The sequence below is a fragment of the Ictidomys tridecemlineatus genome, chromosome 1 (assembly GCF_052094955.1).
Source record: "Ictidomys tridecemlineatus isolate mIctTri1 chromosome 1, mIctTri1.hap1, whole genome shotgun sequence".
NCBI lineage: Eukaryota > Metazoa > Chordata > Mammalia > Rodentia > Sciuridae > Ictidomys > Ictidomys tridecemlineatus.
In genome coordinates, this window is record NC_135477.1 from 96397526 (window position 1) to 96416949 (window position 19424).

The 19424-nt window shown below is 32.8% G+C and overlaps 2 protein-coding genes across 3 annotated transcripts in view; one reads left to right on the plus strand and one right to left on the minus strand.

The window, feature by feature from the left end:
* The window catches only part of Rasa1 (RAS p21 protein activator 1), a 98312-nt gene extending 93743 nt beyond the window's left edge, over positions 1-4569 (plus strand). Inside the window, exon 26 of the mRNA XM_005315670.4 lies at positions 505-4569. The gene's annotated coding sequence lies outside the window, so the exon portion shown is untranslated. The remainder of the gene's footprint in view (positions 1-504) is intronic.
* On the minus strand, positions 2581-19344 carry Ccnh (cyclin H). 2 transcript variants are annotated; one of them, XM_005315671.5, is made up of 9 exons: positions 19213-19344; positions 17844-17966; positions 15849-15922; positions 14393-14603; positions 12303-12466; positions 9087-9157; positions 6202-6313; positions 3294-3354; positions 2581-2739 (listed from the first exon to the last, which is right to left on the minus strand). In XM_005315671.5, exons 1-9 carry the CDS (start codon positions 19327-19329, stop codon positions 2701-2703), a joined length of 972 nt encoding a protein of 323 aa, XP_005315728.1. In that variant the 5' UTR covers positions 19330-19344; the 3' UTR covers positions 2581-2700. The 2 variants fall into 2 exon arrangements, with proteins under 2 accessions (XP_005315728.1, XP_021581166.1); XM_021725491.3 differs by lacking the exon at positions 19213-19344 and adding an exon at positions 18724-18854.
* Between the last annotated feature and the right edge of the window lie 80 nt (positions 19345-19424).

Below are 19424 nucleotides of genomic sequence, written 5' to 3' on the forward strand. Positions count from 1 at the left end.
AAGAAAATATATAGAATTGATCTATTGCTCATCAGCTTTATTTTTTAAACATACCATTTATTTTGTTGAAATTGTCAAAGACTGTATTTAGAGCTTGTAATGCTTTTGTTAAATGTTTACAACAGTAAATAGCTTGAACTCAGTAAATATTACTGGTCATTGTACTGAATGCACATTATTCTTTCAGATATTTTATAGATTACCAGTTTTGTTTTGTAAAAAAATGCTCCAATGCTTTCAATTACAAGTTGATTTTTCTATGTTACCCCTTTGTGCAAACAACCTCATCAGCCACTAAACAACTAATCCATCTTTGATCTGACTACTTGTTGCATCTGCTGGATATTTAGTTTGACTGTATAGTTTTATTTACTTATTTGTGTATTTTTGTGAAATATTCACAAGGGTTAAGTTAAAATAAAACCAAGGGATATCTTGCATAATTGATTAATTATATCTAAATATAGCTAAGCATTTAATTTCATTATTTTCTTCTTCCTTTAGGGGCAGTTCAAACTTTAGCACCAGAGCAAGGCCCAGGGAGAAGATGAAACTTCAGTCAGTATTTTTGCTAATGGTCTCTTTTGAAAAGGGTTCCATTTATTCATTCCATATGTATTTTTTTTTAGCAACATCTCCTTCCTTCCCATTACTGGACAGGGGAGATAAGACATATGAACTATTGTTAGTAAACAATTTTGAGTGAGACAGGATCCAAGCAAGGTATGAAGACCACAAGTTCACACAGTAACGAAAAGTTTTCTAAAGGTCTAGATTTCAAGAGCAACACTTGAATCTACACCTGATATGTATGAGTGAAAATGTAATCAAGGGTTTATTTTTCTTTACAGTGCAACAAACAGAACCTAAGGCTTTGTGCATGCTAAGTGGGCAGTGTTCTACCACTGAACTATGCCCCCAGTCCCAAGATTTAAAATATGGATACTTAGTATCATTTTTCAGCAATTATCAAGGCAATTATTTCTACAGAGGCAGTTAGCTTTATGGTAACTGATGATACCAAAAGATACATCCTGTACTCCTTTTCCTTGATATCAATGCGTTTCATTCTCTCCTTTGTTATTTCTTTATCCTATCACTTCTTTCCTCTTTTCCATTTCTTCTGTTTTTTGGCTAGAGTTCCACAGTTGGTCTATTTTCTGTAGGTTTACAGGATAGAAGACTAAGAGATAAGGACTAGTGATATCTCCTAACATGTTTTAACAGGAAAAAAGGTCTGCACTCTAGTTCAAGGGATTGTAATTCCCTCCCCATAGACATACCTCAGTCTATAGCCATACAAATTTATCTGCCATTCTGTAGTCTGAAATGCTATTCCCTTTTCTGCCACTTACTAAAAACAGAAACCTGAAAGACTTATTAAATTGGATTGGGAAACTTGTTACTTACCTTTGTAGACCCTGTAGTAACTAGGTAATCAATGTTATAAAATCTCTCGAACGTTAATTTTTTTTAATGGGGCTGGGTAGGAAATTTTCAGAGATAAATGTGGACCTTGCTCTGATGCCAAGGTTTATTGATCTGAAAGGAAAGGAAGAGATAAATTGTGAACACTTTGGAATTCTATTTTGTGTCTAGCATAATACCATTTAACCTGAACTATATTGGAGAACCATAAGCTTTGGCTTCTAGTTTTTATCAAGTCCCATTTTGTCAATTTTATTCCATTCATTCCAGAATAAGAAAGAAACAAAACAAAAAACCCAAAATCTCAAGCCTAAAATATAAAGAATTATTAGAGATGGATATGCACATAATAAATACTGCTGTCATATACCAAGACAAAAGTAAACTGCTACCTACCTTCATAGAGAGTGCAGCCTGGGATGCGCCAAGTCTGAAGTGTGTGTGTTCATACAGTTGAATTAGATTCAGGGCGGTTGAGTATTAGCATATGCAGACACTGCTTAATCCTATAAGGAGTGGACATTATCTTCCTATTTTCAACTTGGAAAATTGGTACACAAAGGTTTAGTAACTTAAAAGGTCATATGGCAAAGAAGAGACAGCCCTGATAAATACCAAAATAATTTGATGCCATATTCTTCAAAACTACTAATAACTGTAACACCTATTTGTCTGGATTCATATAAGGTACTATAGTGGATTATAAGTAAATTCTTATCTAGACAGCTACTCAAGAATGTATATTGGATTTAAAAAAATAGATTTGGAAATGTTTTCTGATAACTAATTAAGGACAAAAAAAAATTCACTACCTAGGATGACTGCTTTTCATTACCAAGTAATAGTTGCAGTATGTTGTGCAATTCAGTAGTTGGGCACAAGTAAGTGTATCAGGCTAGCATTTACAAAAGTTTCCAGATGGCAAAACACACTCCTTAGCACTTTTAAAGGTGACCACTAAGTTTGGATTTTTGCGAGACCTTTTTTCAAAAAGCATAGGTTTGCTTATCACATTTTGTTTAAAACAATAAACACATTACAGTTTTAATTTGATACTAGTTGTGGTTGGGGGCATGATTGTTCAAATTAATTCCTTCCATTTTGGCTTTTATAAAGACATTTTTTATACAAATCAACTTCACAAAAGGAAAATAACAAATAAAAAAGTTTAATATATTTTGATATTTTCACATTATACTTTTTAATAAAGTGCCACATACGCTTCCTACTTCTGCTACTTTAGCTAGCACTGACAATATTGACTTCAAATGGTTAGAGAGAATCTACTAGGTCGTCATCAGTCCATTCTTCCTAAGAAGGAAAAAACAGAAAAGAAAACCTGTTAAGGATAAGATGTTGAAACAGAATCAGTGTCTTTTACCTCCTTTCCTCTCCTTAGGAAAATATTCTTTTTCCTATGCTTATAGAAGATAAAACAGAAAAGTTTATCATAATCTTAATACTGGCATGATCTCACCAGAGCACTCTAATCAGGAGTAAAGCTTATACTTGTGACCTTTTGCCTCTGATTTTTCAATTTATCTCTGGCTTGCCAATTTTAAAGAAAAAAGACAAGGGAAGGATTCTTGGAGAATAAGAAACAAAGCAAAAACTTAGCATGTGTTTGTATCCCTGCTGCCTCTAGGAACATAGGAAGGATTCTTCATCAAATAACTATTACATGCTTCAGAACAGGCTAAGGCAAGCAAGAAAAATCCCTTATGTAATGGACAGTATACAGAAAGAAGTATGCAAAAAATGAAGACTTGGAAAACCTAAATCTCCATCATAATCCAGAACAATAAATCTCAACTATATGTCATACCAGAATGTATGAGTTAAAGTTCATTTTGTAGTAAACATACCTCTTCATGTTTGGATTTTTTAGATACATAATCATCATCTTCATAGCCTTTCCTCTTCTTTCTGTAATTAGGCAATTATCAATAAGCAATCTGGTATTGGCAACAGAAACTAAAAAATATAAACTGGCAATAAACTAACAAGGGTAATCTGAAATTTTATGTACTGAAGAACAGGGCCTGGATAAGTGGAAAGAGAAAGAATTATGGAAAGACATTACTTTTCAAATCAATGTTTAAATTGAATGCAGTTCTAATTAGTTTTTTTTTTCTTGGAACATGTCACTCTACCACTGACAAAGGAAAGATTATGGGAAGAAAATCTGAAAAAGAATAATGTTATCTTAGTTATCATAAAAAGAAACTAAAAACTAAGGTAATTAAAAGCATATTATTAACAATTATACATCAATGATCAAAGAAGGTAGGAAATGACTATTGTATACATAGGAATTTAATCTGTCAAAGAATAGTTCATTAAATGGGAAAAACAAAATATTTAAAAGCAATCGGGGAGAAAAATATTTGGAAAAAATTTACCAAATTCATAAGCAATTCCAAGTGGTTTTACAAGCTGAACAAAAAGAAAAATACTAAAGATATTCGGATATACAATTATAAAGCAAAAGAAATCATATATGAAAAAGTGAGAACAAACAATAAAATAGTTGAATCACATATAAAAAGATGAGCATACAGAACTTATACAAAGCATTATAAAAACACCAGAAAAATGGGAAAGGTCATAAGTAACCAATATGGAAGAAACATAAATGTTAAACATGGAAATATTAATGCCTCACTGTAACTAGGGAAGTTCAAATTAAAATACAATGTGAAGGTTTTTTTCACCCACACTGGCAAAGATTAATATAAGTGTTGTACAATATGTATGACAACATACAAAGGGAAAACAGACATACTTATTTCAGACACACACACACACACACACACACACACACACACACACACACCCTGATAAAAGTTGGCAACAAATGATAAGTTACTTCTGAGATCCTGAGATTTGGGTTTTGGTCAAAGGGACCTTTGATTTTACCCGTCTTGACTGACTGACAATATAGTTCTTGTTAATGAAAAAAATAATAATTTTAAAGATCAAAGAACAAATATTTTGTCTTAAAGTAGTACTACTCATAGTGTGGTTCTTGAACTGTTTCCAGTTTGCAGTGAGATAAGTAGTACAGAAATCGTGTATTTAGAAACTTTCATATCAATTTAACATAACAATTTTGACTGTTCATAATAAAATTTAAACTTATATTTTGTATGTCTCATTTTTCTAGCAAATCATTTTTTATTATATTTTACAAAAGTATGTCTTAAATTTTTTAGAAAAATATTACAATTTGAGAAGCAGTCTTCAGGTGCTCATGTACAATCTCAATTGTCAAAGAGTCTTAAGCAGATGATAACTTGGGAGTAAAATGTAAAATTCTGGCAATCAGGAATTTTGAATGAGTTGCTTAGCAAGAATAATAGTTTAATAGTCTAAATAAAGCAGTGGTTGAAAACTTTCTTTAAAGGGCCAAAGAGTAAATATTTTAGGCTTTGCAGGCCATATAATCAGTTTGTCACAACACTCAACTTTCATGCTATGACATGAATACAGCTATAATAATACGTAAACTAATGGGTAGCTATGTTCCAATATAAACAAGTGAAGGCTAGATCTGGCTGGTAGGCCACAATCTGCCAATTCCTGGTTTAAGCCCATTTCAAAATCAACCTGAAAACCCAATGAGTTCTCCAATACTTTTATTCATTAAAGTAAAGGTTTTTATTTCTTTATAACCTTCTAACACTTCTATAGTTACTACTGAAATCCAGGAATGTAATTTACCAATTTCAAGATCTACGCTAAGCCATGCAATTTATAGCTATGATTATAATAAAATAGTATCTTAGCTGGGCACAGTGGCGCACACCTATAATCCCAATGGCTTGGGAGGCCAAGACAGGAGGATCACAAGTTCATAACCAGCCTCAGGAACTTAAAAAAAAGGCTAGGATTGGGGGGCTGGGGATGTGGTTTGGTGGTTAAGCATCCCTGGGTTCAATCCCTGGTACTGAAAGAAAAAAAATAGTTCTTTAATTTGTACACTCCATACATTCCTGGATATTCCCCTACTACAACTGTACAGTTAAGGAATTCTGAGTCATAATACCTGTTCTGAATGTTCTGAAAATGTCATTCAGGATTTTCATACATATCCATTAGCATATATTCACCAAATATAGGAATCAAAATATTTCAAATATATCTTAACTCTCAGACGCCACAGCTAACTCCCACTATAAATCTTAATAAAGTAGAAGAAATTTCTAATTAGAATGCAATCCAACAAAGATGTAGAACATTTTAGTTTCATCATTCCTATCATCTAAAGTTTAAGTGGATCCTTTATATAAAACAGTGTAAATTTTATGGTTATTCCACATTAGCCTACAAATTAAGAGACATTAAGGATATTCCTGTGGCTGCAAGAAAAGATCTAATAGCACATTTTCCTATTGGTTCTATCTTCAATATAATTTGTTACTGAAAGAAACTATTAAACCATATGCTTGCTCCTCAGAACAAATGGCAGGAAAAGATTCAGGAGTTCTCTAGAAAGTCTGCCCACTGATTTCCTACAAGGAGGAACAGAATAGGAAAAGACCTACAAGCCAAAGCCATTGGTGAAAGCAGAATCAGAACTGTACAAGGGAAGCCAAATCAATTATTATGTTTAATCCTATTAGAAATGTACTCAGCTTAAAAAAAAAAAAAAATCTGATCAACAAGTCAGTTTTTCCCACACGAACAAATTTTTACAATAAAATTACAGTCTTAAAACTAGTTGGATTAGATAACAGCTATAAGTATATCTGAATAATTCTTTCTACTTACGTAATTACATTAAGTGCAAACTCTGCAGAATGACATCGCTCCAACTTCTGTTTTAGAATGGTAACTTCTTCAGATCTGGGTGGTTCATACTTTTTCACTAAGTTTCTCATGCCTGTGTGGAGATAAAAAATGATTTACACTGAATTATAAAAAGGTTTCTCATGGTAAAGGGAGTGAATAATAATCTCCCGTCTTGTTATAGCAAATCACAAAAAAACACTCAATATGATTAACAGGATTTGTTATTCTGGATTAAAATCCAAGAAGTACCACACTTAAATTCCAGTAATTTATAGCTGACTGCTCTTTATCCCATCCATGTGGTACATAAAGATAAACATGTATTTTAATGTTTTTACAAATATTACCATGTTCACTTTTAAGTTTTTAGCTTTTCTTTTTAAAAATTCCTACACAAACATAGGGAACATACTTTGTATCTTAAAGATGGTGGGTGAGGAGTATACTTCTTGTTTACAAAAGAAACTGTTACTATATAACATGTAATAAAAAAGGAACATTTAGTATAGTAAAAAACATGTCAAGTTGGGTGTGGTGGTCCCTGCCTGTAATTCTAACACTCAAGAAGCTGAGGATGAAGGATCTTTTAAGTTCAAGGCCAGCCAGCTTGGGTAATTTAGCAACAACCTCCTCAAAATTAAAATAAATAAATAAATAAATAAATTATATATATATATTATATAGGCGTAGGGGCTGGGGGCATGGAATCAGGATGTAGCTTAGTGACATAGTGTTACAGTGCTCCTGGAATCAATCCCCAGTGATGCTACCACCAAATAAATCTTCCTTTAGGTTAAAAGAAAACTATTAGTAACTTTATAACTGTAAAAAATAAAATAAAAATTTAAAAAATCCTCTAGCTGATCTTGTTGTTCAAGTGTAATAAATCAAAGAATATAAATTTCAAGGTAAGGGAAACAAAGATCTAGGCTCATTATTAGCCAGCCACATGCTCCAAATGGGTAACTATATTACTGATTTATTTCATAATGCAAACAAAGTAATGTTTTCAACTGAATTAATACTTAGAACTCAGTATACTTGTTGTGTTAAACTCATGAATATTTAACGTTGTTCAAACTCAGTATTTTATGGAGAATTATTTTTTCCTATATAAATAAATGGAACAAAATAAAGGTACTGAGAAATTAATAATAAAATTCAAAGCTTTAAATGAGTACAGTGGTTTATCTTTAAGGCTCCCTTCCAGATATCTGGCCAAATAACAATTAGCTTTGGAAGTGAACCCTCTGGTGGTAAAAGTGAAGACCTACAGCTTATGATCAAATCCATCATTCTCAAAGAGGAAAGCCCTCAGTCCTCAAGATCACTTTGGAGAAATAAGAAATGAAGCCTATATGCCCCAAAGCATCCTAACTTTTAAAGTAAACATAAGAATGTTTATATTTACTGTCATCCCAAATCAAGATCTGAAATCTTATATTTTATTGGTTTAGTCAACATTTAGTTACAAATTTAATTAATAATAATAATAATAGTCACAAAAATTTTGTGAACAAAAGAAATTTTAACCCTAAGGAGTAGTCCAATAGCCGTGAGCAATCAGTGTGTCATAGGCAAGAATAAGAATGAAGAGGAATGCCAATCAGATATGTAGAGATTCTACTCGGTCTTTAAAACAGGGTTTCTCAACACTAGCACTAATGACATATTGGGCTGGATTATTCTTTCCTGTAAAGGGCTAGACTAGTTTCCTGAAGCTGCTATTAAAATTACCATAAATGTGGCATTTTTAAATAACCAAAATGTATTCTAAGTTTTGTAGCCCAGGAATGTGAAATCAGGTTCACTCAGCCAAAATTAAGGTATGGGCAGGGTAACTATCTCTGGAGATTCTAATGAGGAATCCATTTCTTGCCTGTTCCAATTTCTAGTGGCTGCCAGCATTCTTTGGCTTGTGGCCACATTCCTATAAATTTCAAAACCAGCATCTTCAAATTCTCTGCTGTCTAAACATTGTGTGTATCAAATTTCTCTCTACCTTTCTCCCATAAGAAACTTTGTAATTACATTTAGTCCTCACCACAGTAATCCAGATCAATGCTACCATCTCAGGATTGTTAAATTATCCACAAATACCCACAATCTCACTTTGTTCTTTTTTGCCATAGAAAGTAACATTGACAGGTTCCAGGGAATAGGACTTGGATCTCTGTTGGGAAGCCATTTTTTTTTTTGCTTTCTACAGGAGCTCTCCTGTATACTGCAGGATGTTCAGAAGCAGTCTTACCTCCACCTATTAGATGCTGTTAACCATTACTACCCTCTAAATTGTGACAGTCAAAAATATCTCCAGAAATTGTAAAAATTACCCCTAGTTAAGAACCATGGCCTTTGTTATTATCAACTAACAAAATGACCAACAAGTGACATATTAGCTAGTTAAAATTGACTTACATATACAAAATATACATGCTAAATTTAAACATTATCCATAAGTTAGTTTCCTTTGATCTTTCTTAGTGCCTATCACATGATTGTGTGTACTTTAAAAGAATCTTACTGGCTCACAAATCGCCTTCTGAATCGGATTTTCTTTTCCTGATATGTCTGAAGACCTATATATGTTGTGGTGGTCCCTGCCTGTTATTCTAACACTCAAGAGGCTGAGGGTGAAGGATCTTCTAAGTTCCTTCACTGAATTCAAACATTATCCTTAAGTTAATTCCTTCCATGTACCTTTTATCTGTTCTCCACCAATGTATTTTTAATGCTTCTATAATACAAAAATCCAATATAAGTAAGTCTAAACAAAAATCTGCTATCTTAAGTTAAATACCATATATTTATTCAGAAAACAGCTTTGTAACAGACCAATTTGTAAAGTATTCTGTTTTACTTACTTTTCATTATATCTAGTAACTGTGACAAGCAAGTTCTATTTTCTCTCAGCATTAGACTCTCTGATAAATAACTGGCAAAGAAAAAAAAACCAGTTTCAATCAACTGCAAACATATAGCATATTAGAAAACTTGACATTATAAATTGTTTGCTTCTAGGTTCATTTCTTTATCAAAAGCAATTTTAAAATTAATATATTTTTTAAATATTATATAACCCTTTGAACTCCATAAAAGTATAATTTATAACAATTACAGTCTTAAGGATTTATTACAACTCATTTGAGCTTAAAAATATTCACTATTCAAAGTTAACTAATTCAAATTTTATAACGCATAATCTTTCACAGGGAAAATAGTAAGAAAACAGCAATAAGAATCAATATTTATAATGTTTATAGTATCTGATTTAGAATTTCTGTAAGTCTAACTTCATTTGATGGATAAGGAATCTTAATTATAGGGATGGACAAATCATGACCTTGTATTTCACCAAGTCATAAAGCTTGTTACCTAACAGACCTAGAATTTGGCATTAGTAAGGATTTTCTCTTTGAATATCAAGATCAGGTTACCTATAATTGTACTTCTAAGGAATAAAAGGCATTCAAACCAATGACAATATCACCCCATGCTTTATAAATCGATTACATCTTATTTGTATCAAGTCCAATCAAAGGTGTCAGTACTTTTCCATCAATGTGATATAAAGCCTAATTATATGTTTTTCTAAGAATCACTATAATAGTATGAAAATACAATTTGTATGTTTAAGTTTTTACTTAGTCTGAAGTTTAATGTACCCAAAATTGGTCTATAGTTCGATAAAAGCCTAAGTGAACAGATTCTTAAAGCGTAAATCTTTGAAACGTAAGTACAAAAAAGTTTTTCCTTTGGGAAAAATAGTTAAATAAACACTTTCAGAACTGCTATCGCTATTCAGATTATTTAAACTTTATTACAAGGTTTAACACCATCTTGAAAATTTGATATTATGTCTTCATTGTCTATTATGGGAACTAATTTTGGATATGGAAATCAATAACTTTTTGACAATTAATGCATTTCTGGTCATAAGTGATTCAAAATAACTAGTCATTCCCTTTTGCCTTCTTTCTGCCATCTTTGTTTCTTTTTATTCCTCCTCCTTTCAATTTCTTTTTTTTTATTCATTTTTTTGTTGTTGTCAATGGACCTTTAGTTTATTTACTTATATGTGGTGCTGAAAATCCAAGCAAGTGCCTAATACATGCTAGGCAAGAGCTGTACTACTCAGCTACAACCCCAGCCCCTCCTTTCAATTTTTTAAGCTTAAGAGTGATACACTTAGTTTTGAGAGCTGGCCAGAGTCTTTAAGTCTAAGAAAGTTTTTAAACTCAATTCTTGAGTTGGACTTTTAATATTTAATTTGTTAAAAATCCACAGGCAAATAAGAATACTTAACAAGTCAAACCAGTAAATGTGAAATAAAGCTCTATATCCACTGAAAAGAGAACCCCAAAATAACATTCTATGAGTAGTCATTTGAGGCACTGTCCCAAATGTAAACAATATCACAAGAGCCTTCCTGTTAACCAATAAATGTAAATGGCAATTCTGACATATCCCAAAAGATTGCCTGTAAAACACTTTTAAGTTTCTAATGAATGGAAGTATTTCCCTAATAGGGGAAAAATGCTCAATGTCTACAGTCCTTGAGAAAGTCATAAAAGCTATTTAAGCTGCAATGAACCAGGGTACCACAATTTCATTTTTTTCTATTTGGAATTATAACTAAACTAAAACTGTAATCTGGACCTTAGAATGCTTAACTAAAAATATCACTACATAACTCCCACATCACTAAAATCTCACCACAAAAAAACCCTGCAATATACACTGAATAAGATGCTTCAACAGATTAAATGACTTTTGGCTATCTAAATTGTGGGAAAAAAATGAAAGTTCCACACCTAAACTCCATAAATATCAACGATTTACATGGCTATCTTTCCTAAGTAGGGCAAGGATTTATATCTTGTTCATTTTCACACTCCTAAAATGTAGTACAGTTCACAATAGGACCTAGAAAGCAGTTAATAAATGTTATGACTTAGTAAACAAATGGAGTATAAATAATTTTATGATTAAATGTACATACTTATATACAGTTGCTTAGTTCTTCTTTGCAGAGAAGCAAACCATAAATTAAAAAAAAATAAGCCCACAATCCCTTATTTTGAATGCAGATGTATTTTAAAATTTAGAATTATTCATGTTTTAGAAAAGTAACCTGGTATATACTATAATATGTGAAATACCTCAGAGATATCTGAGGCAAAATCCTTTATTCTGCAAGGAAACATAAATACTCCTACTAAGTAGGGTAATAACTGAATCACATTTCTTCATGCTTGCTACCACCTCATTTGGACTTCAAAATTCTAGATACATAAACATATAAAACAGTTAAAGTTTAAAACATTTTATCTTCCTTCCTCAGCCATTTCTAGGAACAAAACTACAAGAATTTTAAAGATCATGAATAAAAAAAATAAAGAAAGTAAAAAAATAGTCTAATTTGATAAGCAACTGGAGTATAGCAAATATGTCTGTTACATCATTATTCCTCCTCTCCAATTAAACAAATTATAACTAGAGTACTGGTAAATTCATTTATGGACATAATCTATAACATTTAATTAATCTTTACACAGAGTACCATTGTGAGAATCAAGTGATCTGCTTATCATACAGCCTGAGTCTCGGTGTGTAATTTATTTGTTAGCTATTACTATTTATGGTTCAATTATAATTTATTTAGACATCATCTAAAGTATTATTCTTTCCACAAACCTTTACTGAATTCCATGTTTCACATATGCTTTATAGCAGAGCAGTAACAATTAAAATAAAGCAAATACACTTGCTATATTCAAGTTGTTTACCAGTTTGTAAACTTATAGATTCTCCATATACTAATAAGTACATCAATCTTTCCAAGATTACCTGTTTTACTTTAGTCATAAACGTACTTTCTTAATTCAACAATACTTTGCTTAATTCTTAGACTTCTTTAAAAGGCAATTGATCTCATTTCTTCCCTCATCAACTTTTTCAGAGGCTACAAGGAATATACAGAACTAGAATCACAAGTGGACCTTACTTAAAAACTTAAACTCCAGTAAGAATTAAATCAAGTGACTGAATCTGACCTCAGGTAAAACACAAATTAATACCTTTCCATAGCAATCCCAGCCCTGGAGGCACTAGATAATATGGCAGTCAAGGCAATTTGCGAAGGTGTGTATAAAAGATAAGCATCAGTCAATGCAATTCTATTAAGAAAGTCATCAGCTGTTTTCCTCAAAATCTCTGGATTCTCCAGCATGGGATAACGGGTCTAGAAATAAAGTTTGCAAATGTTACCATTTCTGTTTAATAGAGTACTTAAATTCAAAAATATTTATATTGACTAGAAAGTGTTTAATACAAATGCTAAAGAACTCCTTTTCCGTATACCACAACAAGAAATGAACTTTTAATATGAGATTATTTTGTATGCACTATTAGAATGAATAAAATTTAAGCCAATAAATTCTGAATATCAAACAACATGTCTTCTCTGATATTATCCTTTAACTCAGTGATTTTCAAATTTTTCTGAATACCTCAGTAAGAAATATATGCTTTAAGATAACATCAAAAGTTCCCAGCACAGTAGCACTTGATGCTATTTTAAATTTATGTTAATCTCTTCTCTTTACCCTTTTCTACCTGAGATTCAGATTCTAGAGATTCAAGTAGATTTAAAGTAGATCCAAGAAATGCATATTCCCAGGTAGACTTTCCAAGTGATCCAGGTGATTCAAATAAAAGGCCACATTTAGGAATCATGTCACCATATTTTGATAGGAAATTTCTTCTAAAGTTTACTTTAATGATTCTTGAATCTCCTAGACTTCTCCTAAAACATACGGAATTATTTTTAGAATAGGCCTGAGATATATGGAAGACCTTATATTTCCTGATAATTCCTCATATCTTTAAGATGAACCCTAAATCCTAAACCCTCTTGTTAATAACAGATCTTCATAATCAAGACCTCAAACAGTATGAAATCTGTCTATACTTAGGAACAAAATATCCAGAGTTTTAACTGTGTAGTCCACACAGGCCTATCATTATCCCAAGACGTCTGACCTGATATGATGATACACTCTACTCTGAGCACTAATGTTCTTTCCCCAGTACACTGGCTTAATACTTCACAGCAAGTCTCCCTGTTCAGAATCTCTGGTCACACATCCCTGTAATTGATCCCACTTACCAGTGTTCTCTAATCCTCACTTCCTTCCTGAATTCCCTTCTCCAATAGATTGCCAACACATTTCTACTTAATGTCAACTGTATTTGATTGCAAACAACCTTCTGTTCTGCAACTATACCCAGATTTCTGGGTAGTACCAAGAAAAACATACAGCCAGAAGTCTGATAATGTTACTAAAAATTCATGTTTAATGACTATGTTAAGTTTCTTTACACTACTGAGCAGAGATAATATTTTCATAGAAAATTTTTTTTCCAATTTTTCAGTGAGTATGGTCAACATTTCCATCTGTCTCAATGTCTTTGATAATTCTCAGAAACTCGATCATTCTCAGAAAATTATTTTTGCTCTTAACAAAGAAAGGCACTATTTCCTGTCATTACCAAATTCCCAGGCCTAACAATATCCTCATCCATACTTTCTTTTCCTTTTGTTAAAAGGAAGGGCTATCATTCCTTCCAATGCTAATTCTTCCTTGCATCCCAGGCCAACCCCTTCTTCCTTGCTCCAAAAGAGAAACTTGAGCTATATAGTTTCCATTTTTCCTTTAATCTTTCTCTCACTATTAGTTCCCTAGATTAGTAGTGAAACATGTATTAGTCTCTTCCACAAAACAAAAACATTTCTTCTGTTTCTACCAGTTACCACATTTTCTCAATCCTTTTTCCACTTCAAAGAGCAACTGTTTAATTCAAATTACATATTCAGTTATGTGCTACATAACAATTCCTTCAGTGATAAACCACATATATGATGATGGTCTCAGAATATTATTATGGAGCTGAAAACTCTTATCATTTAGTCATTTCACAGCTGTTATAAAGTCATAGTACGATGCACTACTTTCTGGTGATAAACAAACCTACTTAGTTCCTCATATTATTTACACTGACACACAAGAAGAGAGAAATTCAGGATGATTAAAGGTTATAAAATTCTAGATTCTTTAAAAGAATAGGAAGTAGTATACTCACTAGTTTACTTCATATAATAAGTTACCTTTATATCAATGAGGAAGCCCTCAAACGGTCTATAAGGATTGTGAACAATAAGATGAAAATTAAGCTGTTGTATAAGGAGTAGCTCGTATTCCAAAATCTGTTCCAGTGCCTTCTCCTGTCCAACAGGACTCTCCCGAAGGTTCCCAACAAACTGAGGACTAGACACATTGAATTCATCTACTTTGCAAGCCAAAAATGCACAAGTAAGCCTACAAGAAAAAATAAGGGAGAGTGAAGGTGCATGCATATACTTTTGAGAAATAGCTAAATGTTTTAGTTCTAAAAGTACTTTCTAAAATTGCCTAATATTCACAAGTCATTACATTGAATATTGCAGAAAATTAGTGGGGGGGGGGAGTTCCTCTTCAATTTCTAGCCATTAGCATTCGTAAGACAAACTATAAAATCAGGTTGATCTAATATTGCCATGGCATTCAGCCATTGACTCAATGGTAGTTTCATATAGTTCAACCTCAAATCTGGAAATACAAAATAATTGAGAAAGAACAGTAGTTTTTATAATGAAATGTAGATAAAAGAGTTAAAAAACAGAACAGTATACATGTATGTACCATATGACTATGGAGTTAAAAAAGAAAATAGTATATATGTATGTACCATATGACTATGGAAAAAAGATTTAAGTTAAAACAACATTTCAGGGCTGGGTTGTGGCTCAGAGGTAGAGCGCTTGCCTAGCACGTTCGAGGTCCTGGGTTCAATCCTTAGCACAACATAAAAAAAAAATTAATAAAGGTATTAAAAAAATAAAAATAAAAGAACATTTCAGAAGGCCATCAGTAGAAATTTCTGAAGTCATCTGAGCAGTGGATGATGAGTTCATGGGCAAACCTATAAAATTCAAGTGGTGACTATATGAGTTCAGAGTCAAAAACCAGAAGAAAGCTACTGCAGAGAGCTTTTGAAAGTTCCAAAGGATCAAAGACGTGAGCTTGACAGGTGGGAATGGGAATGAAAAAAAGAAAATAAGTAGGAACAATGTGATTTCAAAGTCTTGAGTCTCATACTATTTTTATCTTCATTAATGAGCACCATGCTTAGCAAAGCAGAAACAAAACAGACCTCTGTTTAACTAAAGTTAAAATGAAGTTACAAGATCTGTAGATTGAATGGGTGGGGACAGCAAGGAATCACCACAAATGATTCTAAGCTTAGCAACTGAAAGAACAAAAGTGTCACTAAAAAAAAAAAAAAAAAAAGCAGTATTAAAAAAATAATATGAATTTGGACAAGTTCAGATGCCATCTATATTATAGGAGATAAAAGTAAATAAGGATTTTAAATTCTGAATATGAAACATGAATGCCAATCTAAATTGCCTTAGTGAGAAATTCCCTAGCCCCTCTGCCCCTGTCTCTTACATATACACATACCTCACACACAAACATTCACAGTATAAAGGTCTTTAATGAAAATAACAAACTTTTACTCACATTATTATCCGTGGGTGATATTCCATTACAGAGTTATTTAGATAAAAACGCTTGAAATACATGCAAGCTGTACCCTAAGGTTAAAAAAAATATATATATATTATCAGGCTCTATTGGCACATTATACATGATAAATTTTGTGAAAAAGAACTTATTTGTGCAAAGGTTTCTCTGAAAATGCTCTCCAGACAAATATCAATAACTGCTAATTTTCCTTTAATCAAAATAAATTGTGATTAAGTATTATGAAAATTTCATAGTTAGAAGATTCTTTCCCACCCTTTGGCCATCTGACAGCAAGCCTTCTAAGTAATCCTTATGGTCACTGGATTTTAAAACATATATATTTATTTTAGAATTAAGGAGTTCAAAAATGTCTAGAGTCAGAAAAATACAAATGGTCACAAATTAACTAACCAATGTTGGAAAAGTCCTAACAGAAAATCATAGTTGGTACAATAAACCTGCTCTCAATCCACTAATCCAATAAGATATGATGTAGGAGATCTGAGATATAACTGTGATCACTGCAGCTGAAATGAACTGTAAAAGCAGCATCTACTATTTACTAAATGTGCCCCACTCTGTGCCAAGCACAAAACTATCATTCTATTTTAATCCTTACAACAACTTGGTGAAGTATTACTATGTCTACAGAAAAAGAAACTGAGTATCAACAAGGTTAAGTGATTTATTCAGAGAACTAATAAAGAATAGGGCTGAATTCAATGAAGAGCTGTCTATATTTTTAACAAACATGTTATTTGGCTAGAACTAATGAAATAACCATTTAATCTTTTTTATGACAGAAAAAAAGAATATTCATTTCAAATATTTTTTAAAAATTTTGTCATTTTATATAAAAAAATCTTCACCAATCATAAACATGTTGCATAAAGACAAATTCTACATAAGTTAATCTAAGGATTGCTTCTTCATCCTAAAATCACTTATACCTACTACTTCATTTTATACTTCCTTTAACAGCAAAGAGCCAAATTTCAAGATAGAAACTAATAAAGTATTCTAAAATTCTTTGTGAATCTTTAATATCTCAGATAAAGATCTATGAGTTAATAAATAACATAAATATTTTTGAACTTATATTTTAATATACTTCAATTTTTTTTTTCAACTATAAAAATGAAGACACCTCACGAGAGATTCTATACTAGGTCATAACTTTAACACTTAATATATATTGACTTTTGTATTTGAGCTTCACAACAAACCCCGTGAGATAATAAGCAAGGTAAAAATGTTTTACACACTCTTCCACTCTGGCTTTTGTCTTTGTCATTCTGCTTTTTTTTTTTTTTTAAAGAGAGAGAGAGAATATTTTAATATTTATTTTTCAGTTTTCGGCGGACACAACATCTTTATTTGTATGTACTGCTTGAGCCACATCCCCAGCCCCTGTCATTCTGCTTTTTAATATAAGCTACCTATTTCTCCTTACCATTATCTTCCCCATCAAAAACAAACAGGGATCTCAGAACTGTATCTACGAAACAACCAGAAGACAATTTCTAAATCAAAGATAAATCCCTAGCTTCTACTAATGAAGGTTTTAAAAAATTTATGGCATGAGTTTCAACTGGGACATGATTACTAATTATTGCATTATTCCAATGCATTATTCCAATCATATATTGAGTGTGATAGAATTGAAAAGTACTAATCTTTGTTCCGAATTCTATTGTTCACTAGTTGAGAACCTGGAGAGAAAATGTATCTTTTTCTTTCTCTATAAAATAAGGATATTATGGCTTACCCAGACCTCAAAATTCTATAAGATTTGAAATACTTTACAAGATATGATACAGAAACTCATAATTTAAGGGTTTTATTGAAAGATATGATAAAAACTAAACAAATACAACCTAAGATGATTTTTTTTCAGATTAGAGGGAATAGGGAATTTAGAAATTTAGAAAAGGTCAGATTTCATAAGCCAGGTAAAGGACATCATATTTCATTACTATAATAACTTACCACAACAGACCGTGGCATTGCAGGCTTAAACACTGAACAGAATTCTAGTAATCTTTTTTCATAGTATTTGCAGAGTGTCATTTCTTCGTGAGGTTCAAGAAAGACTGGATCATTTGGAAGAACCTTTAGAGCAGAAATTACAATATAAATTCAGTGAATTAATTGTAAAACTGTCTTCTGTTCAGATTAAATTAGGTTTATAACTGCAACAAAGGAAAATATGCCACCCACCATTCTCTTTATAGATTTGCTAAGCATAGCACAAAATATCTTTATAAAAATACCGATGAACTAAAACTATACCATTTCACATGTAAGCTGGACGTTGCTTCATGAATACATAAACAATCATGATACAGTATATGCTTGCAGGTTTAATGTCATTAATTGTAAATTCAAAAGAAGATACACGTTTTTCATGGATGGAAAGTTTCCAGCATCTTTTGTCAATCACTGTCACACGAATTGAGATTTAAAACAGCAAATGTCTCCGTAAATTTCTGATTTTAGTTCCCAGTTCTTGGAGATTTTTTTTAAAGCCATCCCTAACAAAGTAATACAAGTACTAAAATATGAAATCAGTTAAGTGTAAAAGGAGCTCAATAGCAACAGGCTTGGAGGCATGGAATAGGTAGGGAGACTTGTAAGAGAAATTAAAAAGGAGGCTGAGGGCTGTACAGGGAGTTGGCTAGGAGGTACATTGCAAACCATCTTCAGTCAAATGGTTTGAAGGTTTCCTGTCTTACTCCCCTCAAGAAATCCATTCACCTCCAGGTTGCCAGAGGGCTCTTTCTATAATGAGGACGTGATATGATTAACCTCTCATTTAAAATCTTTCAAAAGTTCTCCATAGTTTCTGTATAAATTTCAAAGTTCTTACTTGTGGGCTTAAAAATTCTTGCCTATTTAGGCTATTGCTGCACAGGTACTCAGTTTCAGCCAAACGTCCTCAAAAATTCCAGGCACCTGCCATGCAGCTTTTGACTTTCCACTCTACTAGTGCGGCTGTTTGTCGCGCATGTTCTTTTCCCATCTTCTTCCCATCAACTACTGAGAAAAGCTTTCCCCGACATCTCTGACAAGTAAAAGGCTCTTATCCTCCACTGCCTCAGCATCTATGGTCTGTTCTTCGCCATTTTACAAGACGTAGTCAGCTGCCTCTCTACTGTGGGGACTGCGTTGCTAGTCCCCGTACCCACCGAGCCTGGCACAGTGCTCGCCTACTTATTGGATAAACACACTCCGCACCGCGGAGGCGGAGGCGGAAGCGGAAGCGGGAGTGAGAGGCTGTGTTGGAACCCGAAAGAGCTCCCGCAGCGGCTTAAAGTTTTGAGGCCGGGGCAGAGCGGGTGGCCTCCAGAGACCTCACCTTCCCGTTTGCCACCACTTTGCATTTGAATTTGCGATTGGCGTCGGCCCGCAGACGCGCCAGCTGCTCCTCACTGGCGAAAGTCCAATGTCTCTTTTGGCTGCTGTTGTGGTACATCTTAGCGTCCAGGACCAGGCACAAAAGGGAGGTCTGGACTAAAAAAAATAATAATAATAATCACAGCAACACCTTAGTGTGAAGCAGACGTGACT